Source organism: Phoca vitulina, unplaced genomic scaffold (genome assembly GCF_004348235.1).
Source record: "Phoca vitulina isolate PV1807 unplaced genomic scaffold, GSC_HSeal_1.0 scaffold21, whole genome shotgun sequence".
NCBI lineage: Eukaryota > Metazoa > Chordata > Mammalia > Carnivora > Phocidae > Phoca > Phoca vitulina.
In genome coordinates, this window is record NW_022589724.1 from 23,519,267 (window position 1) to 23,540,358 (window position 21,092).

Here is a 21,092-nt window from a genome sequence, read left to right on the forward strand (position 1 = left end):
CTCAGAATAAAATGTAGCAACTTGGGCTTAGGATTTTAAGAGGAAGCACTTGCCTGCCATTCTAAATTTTCACAGGGGGCACCTGGGTGGCTCAGTCAGTTAAGTGTCTGACTTCGGCTCAGGTCATGATCCCAGGGTCCTGGGATCGAGCCCCGCATCGCGCCCCTCACTCCCCACTGTCCCTCACCCTCTGCCCCTCCCCCTGCTCATGTTCTCTCTCTCAAATAAAATCTTTAAACAAAAAATTCTCACAGGGGTGAGAGTATAGGTAGCAGAGGGTTCCAGAGATTGAACTCTCTAGATTCAAGTTTCCATAGTTCAGGAAACTTTTATCAAGTCTATACCATGTGTAGTCTTCTGAGGATACAACCAGACATAGTTCCTGACCCACAGAAGCAAAGTGGCTGGTGGTAAAGACACATATACACACAATTAATTATAAAATAATACAGTCATGCTGCAACAGAGGGACATACAAGGGCTACATCAGAGTCAGGAGGGATTAACTGTTTAAGGAAATCAGATCAGGCCTCCTGACGAGGCAAGTCCAGGGAGAAGGGGGTTGGGGCAGAACAAGCCTGGGTACAGTGCAGCACATGCAAAGAGGTGAGGGCCAAGTTCAGCATGACTAGGAAACTGGGAGAAGAGGTAAAGACAACTCCCAAGTCTGTAACTCAGATGGCTGGTGAAATGGTAACATGATACAAAACAGAGAACACGGAGAAAGAGTTTGATAGGAAAGAAAAACAGTTTGGCCATGATGACCAATCATGGTGGGTCTCTCACTAATAATGCGATAATCATAATGTGTAGCAGGGTGGTAGCAGTGGTAGCTAGAGTCAGCAGAGCATGAGGAAGCACTTCTCATGCTCCCTAGTCCTTCACTGTGTCCATTTAGAAGGAAACTGAAGCTTAGGAACTAGCCCAAAGGCACATACCAGTGATAAATTAAAGATTCAAGCTCAGGTCTTCTGGAGCCAAAACCTGTACTCATTCTACTACACATCAATGTGAACTTGAGAGATACAGGTGACTCTACTTTGAAAAACCAAAGTTTTGGTGTTAGGCAAAGTCAGGGACAGAAAAGGAATCAGTCACCAATTTCTATTTAGTCTTCTTGTACACCATATCCCACATGGAGCCCCCCTGTCCACTCTGGATGCTTTACTTCTAGCCCCCAACACCTTATATGCTACAGCTAACATTATCCTTAATGGTGAAAAAGCTTTTCCACTAAGATCAGGTGCAAGGCAAGTATGTCCCCTCTCATCAATCCTTTCCAACACTGTATTAGAAATCCTTGCTAATGTAATAAGACAAGAAAAGGAAATACAAGTACATAGATTGGGAAGGAAAAAAAAGGTTGGGGGCGCCTGGCTGGCTCAGTTGGAGGAGCGTGTGACTCTTGATCTTGGGGTTGTGAGTTCAAGCCCCACGCTGGGTGTAGAGATTACTTAAAAATAAAATCTTCAAAAAAAAAATTTGCACTTTTTCAACTTTTCTGGATAATGCCTAGTTCTTTTCCATAGTAGTTGTAGTAATTCACACAGTCCCATCAGCCACAAATAAGAGCTTGCTTGGCTTGTTCTGCTTCCTTGCCAACATGGTATATTATCAAACATTTATTTTTTGCCAGTCTAATGAGTATGAAATATTATCTCAACATGATTTTAATTTGCTTTTTTCAGATTACTACGAAGTAACACTATCTTTTCATGTTTATTGGTCATTATTGTTCTTCTGTGAAGTACTCATTCATTTCTTTTGCCCCTTTTTCTACTGCTCCTTGATTTTCTTTTTCTCCTTGATTATAGGAGTTCTTTATATATCTCCTGGCTGCCATGCTCCCTTGTCAGTTATATGGGTTACAAATATCTTCTCCCAGTTTTTGCCTTGTCTTCACACCCTTTACAACCCTCTTCTGATGAAAATATGCTCTTATTTTTAGTACAGTTGAATTTATTATTTTCCTTTAAGTTCACACTTTTGCTTTTTTATTTTTATTTACTTTAAAAAAAATGGTTCCCCTTTCAGTGGGATTTCCATTTTATTTATTTGTTTTTTTAAAATAATTTCTATACCCATCATGGGGTTTGAACTCTACAACCCCCAGATCAAGAGTCACATGTTCTACTGACTGGATGAGCCAGCCAGGTGCCCCCACTTTTGCTTTTTTAAAAGACCAGAAACACCCCAAAGTTGATGGGCAATAGGATGGATAAATTTTGGTAACTTCATACTATATAGTTGAGAAAAGAACAAATTATAGCTGCATGATCCATATGCATGATTTTTAGGAATACAATGTTGAGCACCAAAAAACAAGTTTTAGAAGAATACCTACAGCCCAATTTATATAATTTTTAACAAGCATGAGAAACAACAGAAGATACATACTGTTTAGGGATAAAATAACAGCAAAATTATAAAGCAAAAAAAAAAAAAAAAAAAAAAAAAAAACCACACAAAAACACAAAAAACCGAAATGGAACAGTTTCTAGATTCCTTACAAAAGAAAAAGAAATGGAATGAAACAGTGAATGGCACATGGGGAACCTCAAAGATAAACATATTATTCTTTTTAACCAGGCAGTTAGCTACCTAGGGGTTCACTGCCTTGTTATACTCTCTACCTAACTTATTAATAAACGTTACATCTATTCAGTAACGATAAGGACAACAAAAAAACTGACTCCAAACTCATGACCTTTGTGGTAAAATTGTCCTTCCACTGGTGCTCTTAGCTCAATGACTGACACTATCAGCCACTCAGTTGATTAATTCAGAAATCACCACCAAAACTTCCTTTTCTCTTGCTCCTCCTACATCCATTAATTAGCAAGTGGGTCAGTCTCCTCACTATTTCATAAATCTGTCTACTCCCCCATTATCTTCACCACCACTCTTGTCAAAGCCACCATCTTATGCCTGGACAGGCACAAGAGCTTCCTAACTGGAAACCCATTCAACGTTTCCTCCTCAACCAATCCATCCTTCTCTCACTCAGTGTGTCCTCTCTTCCAGTTCCCTGAATGTGCTTATCCTTCTACTGCCTCAAGGTTTCTGCGTTTATAGTTCATACTGTTCCCTGTTCCTTGCTTAAAATTCTCTCCCACTGCCCCTCCCCCTCCACAGCTCAACTGTTACTTCCTCAAGGGATGTGTTCTCTGACTCCAGGGCTAGATCTGATCTGATGCCATTAAAGGATCCTACAACATCCTGTAGTTTTCCTTCACAGCACACATCACGGTTTGCAATTATATATTTATGTGATTACTGATTGATATGACTTCCCCTCTGGACTAGAAGTTCCACAAAGGCAAGGGCAGTATCTGCTTTTGCTCACCACAGTATTTCTGACACCTGGCACAGAGCACTAAGCGGGGCACACAGGAAGGCTCCAATCATATTTTTAGAATGAAATGAGAGAACTTATTAGTATAACCAGTCTAGAAAATTATTTTTTCCCATTATGAAATGGTTCGATGGTTCTAATTGATATCAAAGGGTTCCCTGAATCCCAAAATTTTGTGTATGTTATCCCCCCCACCCCTGTGTATTCTGTGCCCTTCTGCTTTCTCTGCCTCCTGCTGTACTATCCATCTTTGAAATTCCAGTTCCTCCAGGAAGAGTTCCTTGACTCCTGTGCTGGAAATGCACACCCTCCCTATGGCGTATCTTTTCCATTACAAAATGTATTTCACTTGTTTGGGACTTGTTGAGAATTTGTTTTCTTATGGTCACAGGAGGTTTGAGTTCTATAATGAAACTGTAAGCCTCTGAGAAAACACTCTTGAATGTCTAGATCTTCAGTTCACTGAGGGTAGAGACCTTGTATCACAGTCATTCATATACGTGAGATCTATTTACTGGGTGACCCTTGTTGGGAGGCAACACAGTCCAGTAGGACAAGCATGAGTTCTGGAGTAAGACTTGGGTTAGGGGGCGCCTGGGTGGCTCAGTTGTTAAGCGTCTGTCTTCAGCTCAGGTCATGATCCCAGGGTCCTGGGATCGAGCCCCGCATCGGGCTCCCTGCTCGGTGGGAAGCCTGCTTCTCCCTCTCCCACTCCCCCTGCTTGTGTTCCCTCTCTTGCTGTGTCTCTCTCTGTCAAATAAGTAAATAAAATCTTAAAAAAAAAAAAAAAAAAAGACTTGGGTTAGAATCCAGCTTTGTCATTCACTGCTGAACTCTGAATGAGGTATATAACTTCTCTTAGTTTCCATCCGGGCATCTGTAGATATGCTAAAACCTAGAGGGAAGGGGTATACAACTTCTCATCACACAAATCTTACTCTACTGTAATGATGCTGTAAGTCTCTGCTGTGCTTGAGATTAGCAGTTCTCAAGGGATGAGGGTAGAGTTGGTCATACCACCCACCAGCGGGTGTTTTTTCATATGATGGGAAGGGCGGGACTGTCAATGCCTGAAGGATGCTACTGGCACTAAGAACCCAGGGGCCAGGAAAGCTAAAGTCCTGCAATGTGAGGGACAATCATACAACTGTTGTATTCAAAATGGTGAGAAGAAACCTACCACTGAGAAACACTAGTCTACAGTCAATAATACTTTTTATTCTTCTTTATAGTCTCAAAACTTAGCACAGGCCTATAATAGGAGGGCAATAAATGCATGTTGGCCAAATGAATGAATGAATTATAAAGATTATCATTTGGAACAAACCGGATTAGGCCACATCAACCATGACTGTTAACATTTTCTTATGCTCAAGGTCCACCATGTAGTACTTAGAAACAAATTTGTGCAGATCAAATGGTGTGTTTTGAGACTTCCTGCCAGGACAATACTGACCTCTTCTGTTCAGCGGTGTGGCCACTTCCATGAGAACACAGCCTGGCTAGATCAAGAACTAGGGCCACACAGACCACATGAGAAACAGAAGTTTCAGCAGCCACCCTGAGACAGAAAATCCTGATGGCTTTAGTTTCTATCCCATTGATGAATCCTAGCAACCTGGATCCACCCCTAGCACTCTACTCACCTTCTGCAAATCCATGGAAAGCTGCTGAATGAACGCTTGGAGCTCTTGTTCCTTTTGCTCCAGGGCTGAGACCTTATTTTCTGCACCTGTTTTTGAAGCTGTCACATGATCTCTTCATTGAAAGAAAGCAGACAACAAACACATTTGGAAATCTCATCTAAGAGACACTCTTCTACAGGAAAAATACAGATGTTCTTTATATGTCAGGGTTGCAAATGTCAGGCATGTGCAAATTATCAGTGGAGAAGACTCCTTGGCTCTTTCTGAAGTAGAAGCCCAAAGAGAAAAATTCCTTAAATTTGCTTAAACCCAGGTTTAAGCAAAAAATCATGATCTGCCTTTGGTTACTCAATAGCTTAGAAACAAAAACACATCTGAATCACTTGGCAGGCTTGGAAGCTGAGCTTAGGCAGGTGAAGGGGAGGGAGGGTGTTGGGTGTCGAGGGTCTCGAGCCCTGGGCAGGTAAGGATAGTCTAGAAGCCTCTGCCAGAACTGAGATCAGAGAAGTGTTGCACAGAGCAGTGGGGAAAGGCAGGCAAGCTACAGCCAGAGCTACACTAACAGCGCTTCCCGGGGGCCCCACAGACCAAGCAAGAACCTCTGCTCTTCCAGCGCTGAGCAGTGTCTCTGCAATTCTTCTAGCTTCTGGCTCAAGTCTGATGACATCTGACTGGAGGTCATCAACTCCTCCCGGGTGTGACTAAGTTCTCTGGTTCGTTCCTCCAACTCTTGCTCCATTTTCCCCAGACTTTCTTCTTTTTTTAAAAGCTGATACAAAGGTAGAAAGTTTCACTGGGCCACTACTAAGAAATACTACTGAGACCTATTTTTAAAAATATGGACCAACAAGCCAAACTTTCATAACAATTTTGTGAGCTTATAAGGGGCCCAGTAGTAAAAAAGAAAGAAAAGGAAAAGGAAGCACATTTCAAACAGAACTTTCCCGCTTTGATAAGCTGAAAAACATACATATATGATTAATATCAGAGACTACTACGGTATGTTCATCAATTAGAGAATGATGACTAGTAAAATCAGAGTAATTATCATCTATACAGCATGTAGCTATGAAAACAAAAATGCGTACCATGTGCTTTACTTTACTTAGTTCCTGTTGCTGGAACCCCTCTAATTCATCCATTTCATCCCTCCTTTGGAAAAGATTCAAACTCTGGTTCTTCATTTCCTGTAACTGAGCTGTCAGAAACCTTTTCTCCTATTTGGAGAAAGAAGACATCATCTCAGGCAATGAAGACACCACAGATCCATATTATGTAAGCAGAATGCTTTTTTAAAAAATCTACACAAAGTTTTTATTTTATTCAGCAGAATTCTTTTTTTTTTTTTTTTTTAAGATTTTATTTTTAAGTAATCTCTCCCTGCAACGTGGGGCTTGAACTCACAACCCTGAGATCAAGGGCTGCTCACTCCACTGACTGAGCCAGCCAGGTGCCCCCAGCAGATTTCTTAATAAAGGAAAATCTTTAAAAAACTCTCTTGTCAGCAGACAATAATAAATAACAGGAAGCTTTACGGTGATATGACCAATACAGCATTATCTAACTCTCTTTAAGTTAAAAATAAATGTGTTTTAAATGATATAGGTGTGAATAAGGGGAATAAGAGCAACAATTACTTGACACTTTAAAGTTCTTAAGTTTGATTAGAAATTGCAGATATTCATTTTACATGTCTATTCTCAGTGACATACTGAACTGGATGAACAACACGAATAACTGGAGTAAAACTGAATACCCTGAAAAAATTAGATGCATTTAAGTAGAACTGATGTCAGTTAGCAATTTCAGTTAGGAAGTCAACAAAAATTAGACATGACTGGTGTCAGCAGGTTACAATTTACTAAATGACAGCTTCCCAAGATAGATTCTCTTCAGGACAAACCCTGCTGCTACAGTTTCCAATTCCTGATTGAAAAGAAATCAAAACAGTCTAAAAATACATTTCCAAAAATTACAGTGGCTTCAAAGACCTACATAGATGTCTCATTGCTCTTCTGGGTCTAAAATATTTCCCAGTACCTCTTTGGGCAGGGGAGTGGGGGTGGGGATCGCCTTAGTACACTGAAGTAGGTTCAGTCCTGTATGTATCCTTCACCATAAATTTAAAAGATAAAAAATAGTTCAATGAGAATTTCAACTACTACAATCTTAAGTTTCTTTTAAGAAAAGAAAACTTGAACCTAACCAATACCTCCATATTAAAGAAGACCATCATTAACACCATGTCCAGATTTTTTAAGCACAAATTTCTTTGGGAGATAGCTTGACTTTCCTGTAATTCTTTCCTTACATACATATGTTCAAGCATTCTTTAATAAACTGATAATCAGATTTCTACAGAACACACACAGAGAACTGGTTTAACTTGGAGTTTTATCCCAAGAATGTAGCAACAATAAAACTCACCTACTTAATAAAATGAACAGTATATATATATTAGAAATGAGTTATTTTATTTCATTTTTAAAAAGATTTTATTTATTTATTCATGAGAGACAGAGAGACAAAGAGAGGCAGGGAGCCCAATGTGGGACTCGATCCCATGACCCTGGGATCTCGACCTGAGCCGAAGGCAGACGCTTAACCGACTGAGCCACCCAGGCACCCAAACAGTAAATATATTTTGCAACTGAATATATCAATCTAAGAAATAATTTTTCTATCACGAAGAGTAATTTATGAGTATTCAATGAAAACAAAAAATGAATTAGGTAGCAGCATATAATTTGGGCTGAGGGAGCTGACTTTCAAATTAAAATGTTTTTCTAACTATAGGCCTGAAATTTCATCTTCCTGTTCATGTCTGGGAGCCAGGAATACATTACATTAAGCACCTACACAGTGTTACACAAGCTATGGTGCGAGAGTAATCAATTTTCCTCGTCTGTGTTTAGCCAAGAAGTGCTCTTATCTGCTCAATGCTGAGCCTTGAAAAATGCCCTCCTTCCCCACTGCCTCCTCTAAAAGTATTCCTAACATTACCACAGTGCCAATTAGGGCCCCAGCAGGAAACAGATGGCAGTCTTTTTTGAGAAGAGTTTAATAAAGGGACTTTTCAAAGCTGTGGGTATAAGAAAGCACAAAGCTAATGTGCTAGTAACAGTTGGGTGGGAAGGGGCAAGGGGATGTAGAGAAACCCAGGAATATCCAACTAAAGCTGTGACCTTTGGCCATGGGATACAACTAACCTGAAGGGATCCCACATGGAGAAGGCTGGAGGAATAAATCCTGACCACACTCTTCTTCCACCCACAGTTCCTTTGGAGTTCCCCACTGGCAGAACCGTTGGAAACCAGAGGGCAACGGAGCCCAGCTGATGCAGTGTCCATCAGCCTCCAGGGACACAGAGAAAGGTAAGAGAGGGGTGGAGAGGATATTGGGAGGGGCAAACAAAGATATCCAGCACGCCCCTCAAGAAAGGGGATTGCATGAGCTTTTCAAGTCAGTGTCGAATCAACCAGCACCCTAAGTCTAAGAGGTGGTAGAGCGATCTGTACACTGGGTATCAGAAAAGCCATTTTCCAAGCCCTGAGGAGAGGCCGACATTCATACTGAGATAAAAATAAAAGATAAACTAACCTTTTCAAGCTGATCCATTTTTTCTGACCATTCCTAAAACAAAACAACAAAAAAGTACAGTTTCCAGGGAAGAGTATCAGTAACATAAGGTTTTCAGAAAACAAAACAACCTAACTCCCCCTGCAAAGCAAGCAAGCCACCAACCAAAACAGCAAATAAAAAACCCCATAAAGTTGGCTTAGTATTAAGAGAACCAAGAGTCCTAAAAGGAGAAGAAAATGAATTTTACAAAAAATTCTAGAACACAAATATAAACCTGCAGATTTTACTAAGGAGAGCACCCAACAAAGCTGTAATGTGGTGTTCTGATGCAGCTTTTCACTTTATTCGTGAGTGTTTTTCCATGAATACTATTATTATTTCTTGGGAGTGGGTAGCTGGGACCAGCTGAGTTGGTAACTCTATAACTGATATTTAGAAATTAATTTAATGAAGGTAAGAGGGACAGTCTTCATCAGCGCCTGATAATTATTTTCCTTCTTATCTTGAGTTTACCAATATGCTTTTTGCCATCTGGTATAAGTTAAAGGAAAAAGGATGATGCCCCTTATTCACAAATCACAGAACAGGAGGAAAAATAACCATTGGTACAAAAAGCCATATTCCAAGTGCCTACAATCAGAATCCACCAATTTTAGATGATATCTTCATTTATATACGTTTATACCATAGTTATCCACTAAGTATTGGTGAGTAATGTCTTTTTCTGGCTAGCAAATGTCCTAATACTCACTTTAAAATACTCACTTTACCCATCCACCCACCCACCTACTGTAGATGAATTATATATTTTCTTAAGTAAAACATAATAAATTGACCCTGTCTTACTTAATAAATCAAGATTATCACTATAATATCTTGATGGTTTTCTTAAATTTAAAATGCCATCAAACAAAATATACTTCATAATTATTGTAATAGCTAGTAATAGTACTATTTTCTTTTCTTATTCATTCAGCATCTGTCAAAGGATGGTTCTAATGAGATTACAGGAGTTCCTTTCTGTCTAACTCACTGGGTTGAAGACACTAGGGAACAGAGATTGTAAGAACCATGTACATCATAGAAGCTGGCTAGTTTGATAGGATTCTCCACTCTAAGAGGCAAATGTTTGGGGTCTAGGCCTTGAGACAGGTTTTTAGAGGACAGAGACCATTTTCCTTCTCTTGGGATATGCCACCAGATTAGGACACATGATTTCCCTTCTCCCTGTTACAAAGTTACATAGAATGACAGAATGATATTCTCATATTCTGGATGCATTTCATGATTACAACTGTAAATTATATAAGCATTCCTTTTCTCCTAGGCTGTAAATATTTTCTGCCAGGTTTATGTCATGATTTTTGAAATCATGTCACTAAGTGAAATCTTTCCACCAGTCTTGGGCATCACATATAAAATACCTGGTCCTTTCTGGCTAATGCCAAAGCCAGTCCTTCTGCCATTTTGGCTCTGTTGGCTTGGAATGTCTCATTCTGCTCTTGAAATTTCCGCATGGAAGCTGTTAACAAAGAGGCTCTATTTGAGATATGGCAATATTTCAGAAACGGCATGACAAATAGCCCATGTGATTACTTTACAACTGTCACCTAACAAAAAAGATCAAGGTCACATAAGTGGATAATGAGACTGGGAAAAACCTGATCCGTCTCAACTCTCCCAGAATCTTTTGGGCTTAGTAACAGACCACAGTTGTTTTTTTTGCTTTCTCTTGTTCTGTTTTGGTAACAAGCAAGTACATACATTTAGGAAGATGCCAAAAGGTAACTTTTTCAATGGTACAATGATAGAACATGAGTTAGGTAGGTTGCTAGAAGATGCTAATGCTGTTGCTAAGTGATGGTTACTACCACTTTATCAGAATTAAAAATAAAATCAAAACTACGCAAAACAAAAAACATTTCTTTCACTTCATTTTCCTTTCAAATTTTTTTTAGTATATATTATATCAACAGAAAATAACTTTCTACTTCTTTAGCATCTTTCTTGGACTGAATCCAAAGGAGAACATATGAGTTAGGATAGACTAAACAAAATGTATGTTCTATTGTTGGAGAAGTGATGACAGCTAAAGATTTCCCCCCATTCTGAATGTAGCAGCATGAAGCCACAGCTAGAACCAGGCTCCTAATCTAGGTCTAAGGGCCAGGCACATGATTTTACTAAAATCTAATGGCAGCCAATAAACTGGTCAACTAGATGAAGACAAGCTGATACACATACTGACCTTCTCCTAAGAAGTATGCCCATAACACAACATAAATAGGAATTGTATGCTTATAAATACCAGACAAATGTTTTATCACCCTGATTAAGAAGTACACTTACAAAGATGTGAACTATGATGAAGGACAAACTTAACCATACACTATTGTTTCATTAAAAAAAGCTAAACCCTGAAAAGATTGAAAAAAAGCAGGAAAAAAAATACGTACAATCCTGGTGTTTTTCTAATGCAATTTCAAGCTTCTCTTTTATCTTCTGCAAGTTTCGGACCTGTTCAGCATAGTCTTGGGTGAGGAGGGTGACGCACATACCAGGAATGGACAAACATCAGGAAAGGAAGTTAATTAAACAAAAAAATGAGTGAAAATGATGATGATTTTCTCAACCTGAAAACCATTGCTGTTAAGGAAAGCTAGGCAGACAGCCTCCCATTAACAACGAACAACACAGGCAAACAGGTATAGTACAAACCATCCACGGTGTAAATGGTGAATACAAACAGGCAGATTTGTTTAGCCTGGATAGAGAGCAAGAATTGGGCCTAGTCTGGTCATCAGAAACGCCCTGCTCGTTAATTTCAAACCTCAGTTTTCACTTCCCCTTCCAGTATTAGCAATAGGATAGGGCAAAGGGAATTCACTGAACAGCTCACAGTTCATACAACTGAGTTAAGAGTGGTTGGGGCAATAGCAAACACCTTACCACAGGATGGTCTTTACCATGAAAGTACTTAGTTCTCTAGAAAAGTCAGTTTCCTTTCTACACAGGAACTGAGCTTCCTATGCCATATTAAAGGTGAAAGTCAGAATTAATTACCTGGGTGGCCAAAGAAGATAGTACGGTATAGGGGAAAAGTAGGTAGGCTTGGGCCAAATCCCAGCTCTCAGTCTGTAGCTGAGAGACCGTAGCAAATTATTGATCCTAAGTGTTAGTTTCTTTACTTAGCAAATGATGGTATTAATCGTAATGGCCTCAAATGCACTTAGTAAACTAAGTGTTTTATGTGTCCTAATTAGATAACAAACTAGGTGTTTTCTATGCCAGAAGCACCTGACACACTTCAGTAAGACGTTCAATAAGAGGTAGCTGCTGCTGTTGTTCATACGGAACCTGGAGGAAGATACCCGGGACATAACCGGGCTTTCTAAGTGTCCGTTCTCTGCCCTGTCCCTTCTCTAATTTCAGTCAAGCCCAAACAATTCTTCCGTCTTCTGTATTAGGAAAGGCACGTAGTATTTCACAGCTTTCTCCCCAACATTAAACAAATGTAAAGTTATTTCACCTCTGTTCCTGATATTATTTACAAGTAGGTATAACAGGATTGTAACAATTGAATTTGAAGAAGACTGTAGTTAAGAGTATGGACTCTAGCGAGCAAATCTGGGTTTGGATCCCAGCTCCACCACCTACTACTTGTGTGACCTTAACCTCGCTAAGCCTAGTAAGGCTATAGTAAGGACAAAAGGAGATAATGGACCAACTGGGAGCTGTGAGCTATACTACGGACCTTTGATAACCTCACAAACACAAATATTTTGCATATAATTTGGTGACTTTTGTAGTCTACGGCTTTCATTTCAATAAAATGTGCATAAGGCCAAGGGACAAAAAGAAACACAGAAGCCATTGACCACTTCACAGGATGAAACTTTCAAAATGTATCCACTGGCAGAAACCAAAATAAGAACTCACAACTTTATCACAAACATGCCCTGTTCAGGCAAAGGATATAATGGAAGTTGTGTAAATTGTAAACTACACACAAAAGACATAGAGTTACAGCTTCTATACAGGAGTTGAATATCATTGGAAAGTGGTCTAAAGACCCAGAAGGACACTTACACAGGTGATATGTACCTATAGCAAGTGGCAACGTAGCACCAAACCCTCTCTGGCGCTGAAGAATCTGTCTGTTGGCCATTCCCTGTAAATACTACCCCCTACCCTTCTCCACCTGAAAGCTATGCTAACAGGTGAAAGATCATCAAATCTAGTCTACATATACTTTTCATACCTTTTATATCCATGGCTAGAAACCTCAGGAGCAGAAAAACCTAGGTTGTTTTTTTAAACTTTAAAACTCAGTTTTGAATTTACACTATTCAAAATACTAACAAAAGGAGGGAACAAAAAGGGTACAAATTGCTCCATTTTGACTAAGAAATATGTCAATATATGTCAATATAACCATAAGGTTATCCTATATGGCTATTTGATATAGACAAAGGGTCAGCCAAGGCAAGTTTTCTTTGCTTGCTTTTTATGAATTCTTAGACATACCAGAAAGTCTGACTTCTAATTTCCGTATCTGTTCATTCCTTCTCAAAAGCTGGGATGAAAGATCTTCTCTGGAGCTGCTTCCATCGGAAGCCTGTTGAAATACAGACAAGAAGAGGTCACGTTTATACATGGGTTTTCAGCAGTGTGAGACCCCAGTACTGAACCAGAAAGTAACAACTCTTGTTTCAGGTTTCATTATACTTTAATTGTGATCACTGAAGAGCTTCTTAACATACCTGGGTCCTAGCTTCTCTACCTATAAAGTAGAAACAACACTATCCCCTTCCACAATGTGGAGGAGGTAGGAGATGCTAAACAGACAAACTCTGTGTGTGTGTGTGTGTGTACACAGTATTAGAATAAGCAGTGGTAAACAAATCCATTATGATCATATCACACCAAGTACATAATACAAAGAATATATTTTCAGTGATAAAAAAGAAAATCACTTTATTTTTCCAAAGGTAAAGTCCTGGCAGAAAGAGGGGGAAGGTTCTTAAACAAGGGGTCAAAGGCTGGTGAAGAACTGATCACTGAATTGATTGATAAAGTTTCAGTATCTTCATCTAAAATGCATCAAAGACTTTAGCAGATAATATGGATTCAATAATCAATATATTAATGAGACATCAATTTTCCCCAACAATCTATTTTATTTTTAAAAATTTTTAAAAAGATTTTCTTTGAGAGAGAGAGAGAGTGAGAGAGCAGGGGGAATTAGAGAGGAAGAAGCAGACTCCCCACTGAGCAGAGAGCCCTATGCGGGGCTCAATCCCAGGACCCTGAGATCATGACCTGAGCTGAAGGCAGATGCTTAACTGACTGAGCCACCCAGGTGTACCCTCAACAATCTATTTAAAAATGTCTGGATATTACTATTACTTTGGGCACTGCTTACTATTGCTAATAAGTAACTTACTTTATATTTTTTCTTTGGATTATAAAATTTTTAAAACTACAGAACAGTAGGGGCAATGGTTTAATGAACGTTCTCCATCGACTTTAATAAATGCTGATGTTTTCCCCTATTTGCTTTATTATTTTACTGAAGTACTATAAATAACAGACATCATGACATTTTGCCCTAAATACTGGATAAACATTTCCAAAATACAAGGTCATTTTCCTTTATAGCCACAATACCGTTACCACACCTAACAAAATTTTATCTAGTATCTATTCTTTAGTCATGTTTCCCCATCTTATACCCAAAATATCTTCAAAGGTGGTTGAAAAATTCACTTTAAATATTCATTTACGCATCTAGACACTTGCCCAGTCCAACATTTATTGAGACTTGGTAAAGTTTATAGTTAGGAGGCAGTCTCTGGAGGTGGACGGCCTGGGTTGAAGTCCCATCCTCACCACTTATAAAATGAGAACTTGGGCCAAGTAGTCACCTTCTCTGTGCATTGATTTCTTATGTAAACTATGACAACAAACATGATCAATTTCACAGAGCTGTGATGAGGATTAAATAAATCAACACTTGTCAAGTCCCTAAAACAGAGACTGGCACATAATTAGTTGTAACACATATCATCTGTCATTAGTAGGCGTTATGATTATTACTGCTAGTGAGACATCCTTGTCTCCGCTGTGCTAAGCACTGGGAACAGTGGTGAAACAAAGAGTCCCCACCTAAAACAGCAGCAGAAGCAGCTACTATTATGAAATACCTGTTAAGAGCCAGGCACTATGCGAAATGTTTTTTTCACCAGGCAGAAGACGTAGCATCGCAGGCCTGCAACCAAAATCCTTAGCAAGGTCTGCTTGTAAGGCCAGCCCCGGGATGGCCTATGGGAACTTAGACTTTGAAAGGGTTCCCACCATTCCTGATAAGAACAGTTCACTGTATCTAATCTATTTGTGTACAAAAATATGGTTTATGCTGAACACCTGTTTTCCTTCTGGGAGTCTGGAATTTTGGTAAATGCTTGGCAGAGGGTGCCTATGTGAAGAGCCTCCAATAAAATCCCTGGGCACCGAGTCTCTAAGGAGCTTCCCTGGAAGACAACATTTTACGTATGTTGTCACAACTCATTGCTGGGGGAATTAAGTATGTCCTGTGTAACTCCACGGGGAGAGGACTTTTAGAAGCTTGCACCTGGTTTTCTCCAGGCTTTGCCTCATGCACCTTTTCCTTTTGCTGATTATGCTTTGTATTCTTTCATAGCAGTGAGTAAAACCATGCTGAGTTCTGTGAGTCCTCCTAAATAATTGAATCTCAGGGTGAACCTTGGGGACCTCGACACACATACTTTAATAAAGACAAGTACAGTTCCTATTTTACAGATGTGGAAATGAAGGCATAGAAAAGGAACTTGCCCCAAGTCACATAATAACGATGAAGCTGGGAATCCAATCTAGGTCTGACTCCTTAACCTGACCTGAGTTCCTAACTACTACTCTCTACTGCTTTTCATAAGCCTCCCAGTTTAGTGAGAGACAAAAAAGCAAATCACCAATAATGCAGTGTAATAGGTGCTGTTACAGAGGTCAGTAGGAGATAAGGGACCAAACTCGGCCAGGAGGGGCAAGTGGTAGAGGGGGTGACAAGGGCAGTTGGGGTCAAGAGGGCTTCTTGAAAGTAACATGTAAGTGGAGTCTTTTTTTTTTTTAATTTTTTAAAAAATATTTTATTTATTTATTTGACAGAGAGAGAGACAGTGAGAGAGGGAACACAAGCAGGGGGAGTGGGAGAGGGAGAAGCAGGCCTCCCGCTGAGCAGGACCCTGGGATCATGACCCGAGCCGAAGGCAGACACTTAACGACTGAGCCACCCAGGCGCCCCGTAAGTGGAGTCTTGAAGGAAGCACAAAGTCTGTCAGAGGAACTCAGGAGCAAAAGGAAGAGATGAGATATTTCAGAGAGAGAAGACAGCAAATGCAAAAATCTGTGGGCATGAAGGAATGTTGCCCATTCTAGAAATGCAATAGGCTCAACGTGGATGGAGCACAGTGTCTAGGAAAGTAGAGTGAGATGAGGCTGGACAGGTAAGCTGTGCCACGACCTGTGTATGAGTTTGCACTTCATCTTGAAGGTGATGGGGAAACCACTTTCGTTTCAAGCATTGAAGAGACATGTCTCCTTAGAGACTCGGTGCCCAGGGATTTAAAACCACCAGGGAGTTTTACGCATTGAAGAGACATGAACACATCTGCTCTGGGGAGTTACTGGAGGCAAGGAGTCCAGACAGGCTACCACATTTGTCCAGAAAAGAAAGACAGCTTGAAATAAAATGGAAGCAAATGCACTACTAGCAGGGAGTAAAGGGAGCAAGGCTGAGGCATTCAGAAGATGGAAAACCAAAGTACTTGTTGACTGGACACCAAGAAATGGAGGGAAGAGTCTAAAATGCTTCAAAAATTTCTTGCTGGTGACTTGGGGGATGGAGGTACACATTTGGAGATGGAGTTAATGCATTCAGTTTTGTTCATTTTAGAATTTGAGACACTAGAGGAAAAGCATCTGGTTGGAGAAATACATGCAGTGGGATACACAGGTGTGTCTTATAGACAGTAAGTTCAAGTAGACTACTTTAGAAGTCTCAAAGGAAAATACTTCCTGAATTCAGGCCAGTATCTCTACCTGGAATACCTTCAAGATGAGAGACTTCATTTAGCATGTCATCATGAAGGCAAAGCAGGTACTTCTGCCACAGAACTCAGCACTGAAACTATATCCTTCAGCCTGGGGATCAAATGTGCACTACATTTCCTGTTAAATACAGCAGCCAATGATTTAGATCAGGTAATCTTATTGTTCCATCCCAATAACGTAATAGCTTCTGCCATGTAATCTGACCCAGGACAGGTAGTATAAGAAAGGAGGAAGACGACTCATCTGACCCTGGAAACAACTCAACTATCATGAGGAAAAGGCAGAGATAAATTGTGGCCTTGTCAAATGCTGGAATCTTACACAGCAGTAAAAACAAATGAATCACAGCTTCATGGAAGACAGATGCATTCTGGAAACATGGCGAGTTAAAAAAAAAAAAGTTAAGTTCAAGAAAACTATGGAGGGACGCCTGGGTGGCTCAGTTGGTTAAGCATCTGCCTTCAGCTCGGGCCGTGATCCCAGGGTTCCGGAATCGAGTCCCACATTGGGCTCCTTGCTCGGCGGGGAGCCTCCTTCTCCTTGTGCCTACTGAGAGCGCGCCCTCTCTCTCAATCTTTCTGACAAATAAAAAAAAAAAAACCAAAAAACTATGGAATACCACTTTTATAAAGTTCACAAATAAGCAACACCACACAACAAATTATTTATAAATATATACATATCTGGGAGGATATTTTAAAAATCAAGAGAATGATAAATATAAAATGTAGGATGGGGTTATCTGGAGGGCAGGGAGGAAGAAAGTGAACTGGGCAGGAGCATGCAAGTGGCTTCAAGAGTATCCATAATGTTCTAGTTCTTTAGATAGGTGACACATTAACAAGCATTCATTTTATTTTTATGCTTTATACTTTACACTTATATACATTCTTTTACATATATCAAGCATTATAAATTATTTAAAAAAAAAATCTGACTTTGAGAGGATCCTGTCATATGTCAGAGACATACTTTTAATCCTAAGGCATGACATCTACCTAACACAACAGCATCTTCATTTTTCTGAAATCTTTCCAAACACAAAGGTCCTTTACAAATAAGGGACATACTGCAGTCAGGGGTGTCATCTTTTCATCAACTTCCCAGTAAAATAGTGTACTCTAACTCCACACCGTAACTCACAGACCATGTTAGGCAACAATGACTTAAAGCATATTTGTCTGCAGAATAGGCCAAGGCTTTTTGAGAAATGAAATATAAAAGAAGATGCATAGGGTATAAAAAGAGTACAAGAGGACAATGTAGAGAATATGAAAAGGGACTCTGAAAAAATAGGAAAAAAAAAAAAACAGAAAAGCACCTCAGAGTAGGAAGAATCAGATATGAACTCCACATAATCTTTCAATTTTAAAAGAAAATATTTATGGAAAAGACTTTCTGAAATACTATTTTAAAAATAGATCAAGACTGTACCAAATATTAAAAACTAGAGAAGATACTTACAAAGTCATCTCCTGAGTCAGCTCCCATAGAGGCAACCGATTCCTTGCTCACCGACCGTGGGATCCTAGTAGCACCTCCTGGCCTCTGGGCCACAGCAGTCTCTTCTGCAATTTTCTTCTTTAGTTTTGCAAACATTTTTGCTGTGTGGCTATCCTGCACAGATGACCAGCTCGTGAACCACCCCAGTATTCTAGTCCTTAGGCGCGCAACCAGGACTTCAGAGACTGGTGCCTAAAAAGTTCCAGACATCCAAGATAGCTGCATTCCCACTTAGATGTGGGCCAAGGGCTTATGGGACAGTATCTATAAATCAGACAAAAGAGAGCTAAGTTAAACATAGGAGAGATTTCGCCACTGAGTTGCTATGTTAAGCTTCAGGTTTCAAAATTAAGTTTCATAATTTTACATGTACATTTAATAGAACACAATTGCCAAACATTTAAAAAGCACTCAGGTGCTTCACACGCATAAACCGATAAGGAAATCCAGTCTCGAGATGAGGTAATCTGCCAAAGAGTGTGTGCTTAAGTGGCAGGGCTGCTTTTTGAACCCAGGACTCTGACTCACAAGTCCTTACTCTTTCTTTATTACGCCATGTTGGCTACGGCATATAACACATATAGTAAAATTTCCCAGGGTACACATTAACATCACATAATGGCTTGGAATCCTTCCTCCAATATTAACTACAGTTTACTTTTTTTTTAAGATGAAGACAAAAATATGTAACTCAGTATGGGGATAAAGGTATAACCTTCTAATGTTCTAGGATGGTTTGCCAACAGCTGTTGACTAGAAAAAGCTGACAACCTAGAAAAAACAGGCAAGCCAGACAACTATCCTATATAAGCATCAGATACCCTTAAACATTTCTTAGAAATACTGCATGGTTCTCTTTAAGGGTGATTAAAATGACCTGAACTTAGTTTCATCTTCAGAATGCTTTACATGATATTCAACATGAGATTCAAACGTCTTTTCCTCCCAGTGTTATATGAAACACCAATATTCTGGTTCCAATCTTAACTTTCCATGTTCTGTGGAGGACACCTAAGTTCTGCTCTAAGATCTACAAATGACTTCTTACCACTTCAGATTATCCATTTAAATCTGTACAATTCTTCAATGTCTGTAAACCACCTACTCACCTGGCTTATCTACCAGATTTAAAACAGCCTGGAGGTCAAAGCATTCTGTCCTGCATGAAAACAAAGATAAAATGCATTGGGTATTTCCTTTCAAGTGTAAGGCCAAAATATTGGGGGGAAATGGAAGAGGAGAGAGGGAGGATTAACCAGAAGACAGAGGGGAGAATCTATCACTGCCACAATCCTCAGGGGTTACCTTCTCCTTTGCATTTGTGATCTGCCCAAGAGCTTCACTAACAGGCACAAAGAACAGAATCTCTCATTGGTGCCTAAATTTACTTCACCTTGGGAGCCCCCAGCAAAAACAACTTGAATGAGATTACGGTTTCCCAGGGCCAGTATTTATTTCTCAGTTGATTCTGACAGTCACACGTTGTTTGTTTACCTGGCCAGACCCGGGCTGTCTAGTCACAGAACCTTGACTCGCACTAAGAACGTCGCTGAGAAAAAGAATGGCTAAATTGGGTAAAAAAAAAACAACTGCCTTACGCCCAGGGATAGGCAGGTACCTGCCACGGCAGTCTGGATCCCACTCACTCAGGCTCCTAGAACCGCCCGCGTTTGGACTGTCAAAGAAGGGAACGACTCAACGTCTCTCCCATCTGACAGCAAGGAAACTGAGACCCAGAGAGTAGTAGTGACTTGTCCAGGGTCGCTCGGAGGGGAAAAATCCTGAAACCCTAGGCTCCAGACTCCCCGGCCGGGCAGCTCCTCTGCCCCCACCCCCGCCCTTTCAGCACCCCGGTACCGCCCCCCGCCTTGGGTCTGGGGCAGAACGACGCCACCGGGAGAAAGAGGGGCCTCCTGGCATCTCCGGCCCCCGCCCGCGCACCTGCCGCTCTCTGGGCAGCGGGCAGAGCCCCGCCTCCGGGACCTCTCGTGAACGCCGGTCCGCGTCACCAGCCCCCACGGCCGGCCGGCGAGCGGAGCAGCGACCCGGAACCGCACCTCCACTAGCGCGCCGGAAGTGGCTGAGCGCGGGGCGGGCCTGCCACGCGCATGCGCCCGCGCGCGGTCTCCGCGGTCGACGGCGAGATCTTCGCGGTTGCGGTTGGGCTGGGGCAGGTGGAGGGCGCGGGCACGAGGCTGGGCGCTCCCTAAGGCCGGCCCGCCACGTCACCCAGCGGCCCGACCCGTGGATGATGACTGGGTGGCCAAAGCCTTTATTGTTGTTCTTTTTTTTTTTTTTAAGGGGGCGGTGCGGAGCGGGACAGTGGGAGGAGCCTTGTGGTAGAAGAGAAAAGCACCCCATTGGTGCCGTGGGGCCAGCGTGAGCTGTGCGGTTTTGAATCCTAAGGCCACTGCTGCGCGGAACTGAGAGGGAGTTTCCATTCCGCTCCCCGCATCCCAATCCCACTGCGCCCTGCACAGCCGCCTTGCCACCGTGTAGTAGGTCATCGCTGCGAGTCCGTGCCTCCCTCCTCACACAGAAGCCTGTGGCTTCAGAAACTAGAACTAGGTCTTCGCGCTTTGTGACTAGTTTTTAACTTTGGTGCCTATGACCTACTGGAAGTTACACGTTTTATATCGCAACCCAGGACACACATAATGTACCATTGAGAGAAAAGTTTCCAGAATCATACCCTTATATAATGCACTCCGATATACTGCATTTCATTAATAAACAAGCTGATGGCAGCCCACTACATTCATTTCATTATCTACTAATGGTCCTCCAACTTTTGACGGTTGAACAAACTCGAGAGAGGTAAAACTTCCTCGTTCAAAGTTACACTGCAAATTAGCCTGCGTCAGGTCTCTGGACTC

General features: G+C 41.0%; 1 protein-coding gene across 4 annotated transcripts in view; it reads right to left on the bottom strand.

Annotated features, from left to right (window-relative positions):
- Positions 1-20,267, bottom strand: part of GOLGA1 (golgin A1) — a 44,214-nt gene extending 23,947 nt beyond the window's left edge. For 2 of the 4 annotated variants that reach the window (XR_004301129.1, XM_032418537.1), the window contains exons 1-10: positions 20,158-20,267; positions 19,326-19,375; positions 18,178-18,480; positions 13,111-13,201; positions 11,040-11,114; positions 10,008-10,105; positions 8,602-8,634; positions 6,090-6,218; positions 5,601-5,770; positions 5,002-5,113 (exon numbers count right to left, since the gene is read on the bottom strand). Coding sequence is in view for 3 of the 4 variants with exons in the window: in XM_032418537.1 (XP_032274428.1) it covers positions 5,002-5,113; positions 5,601-5,770; positions 6,090-6,218; positions 8,602-8,634; positions 10,008-10,105; positions 11,040-11,114; positions 13,111-13,201; positions 18,178-18,312 (843 nt within the window). In the remaining variant the exon portion in view is untranslated. Of the gene's footprint in view, positions 1-5,001; positions 5,114-5,600; positions 5,771-6,089; positions 6,219-8,601; positions 8,635-10,007; positions 10,106-11,039; positions 11,115-13,110; positions 13,202-18,177; positions 18,481-19,325; positions 19,376-20,157 lie in introns of those variants that run through there. The other 2 variants (XM_032418538.1, XM_032418539.1) reach the window with 2 other exon arrangements.
- Between the last annotated feature and the right edge of the window lie 825 nt (positions 20,268-21,092).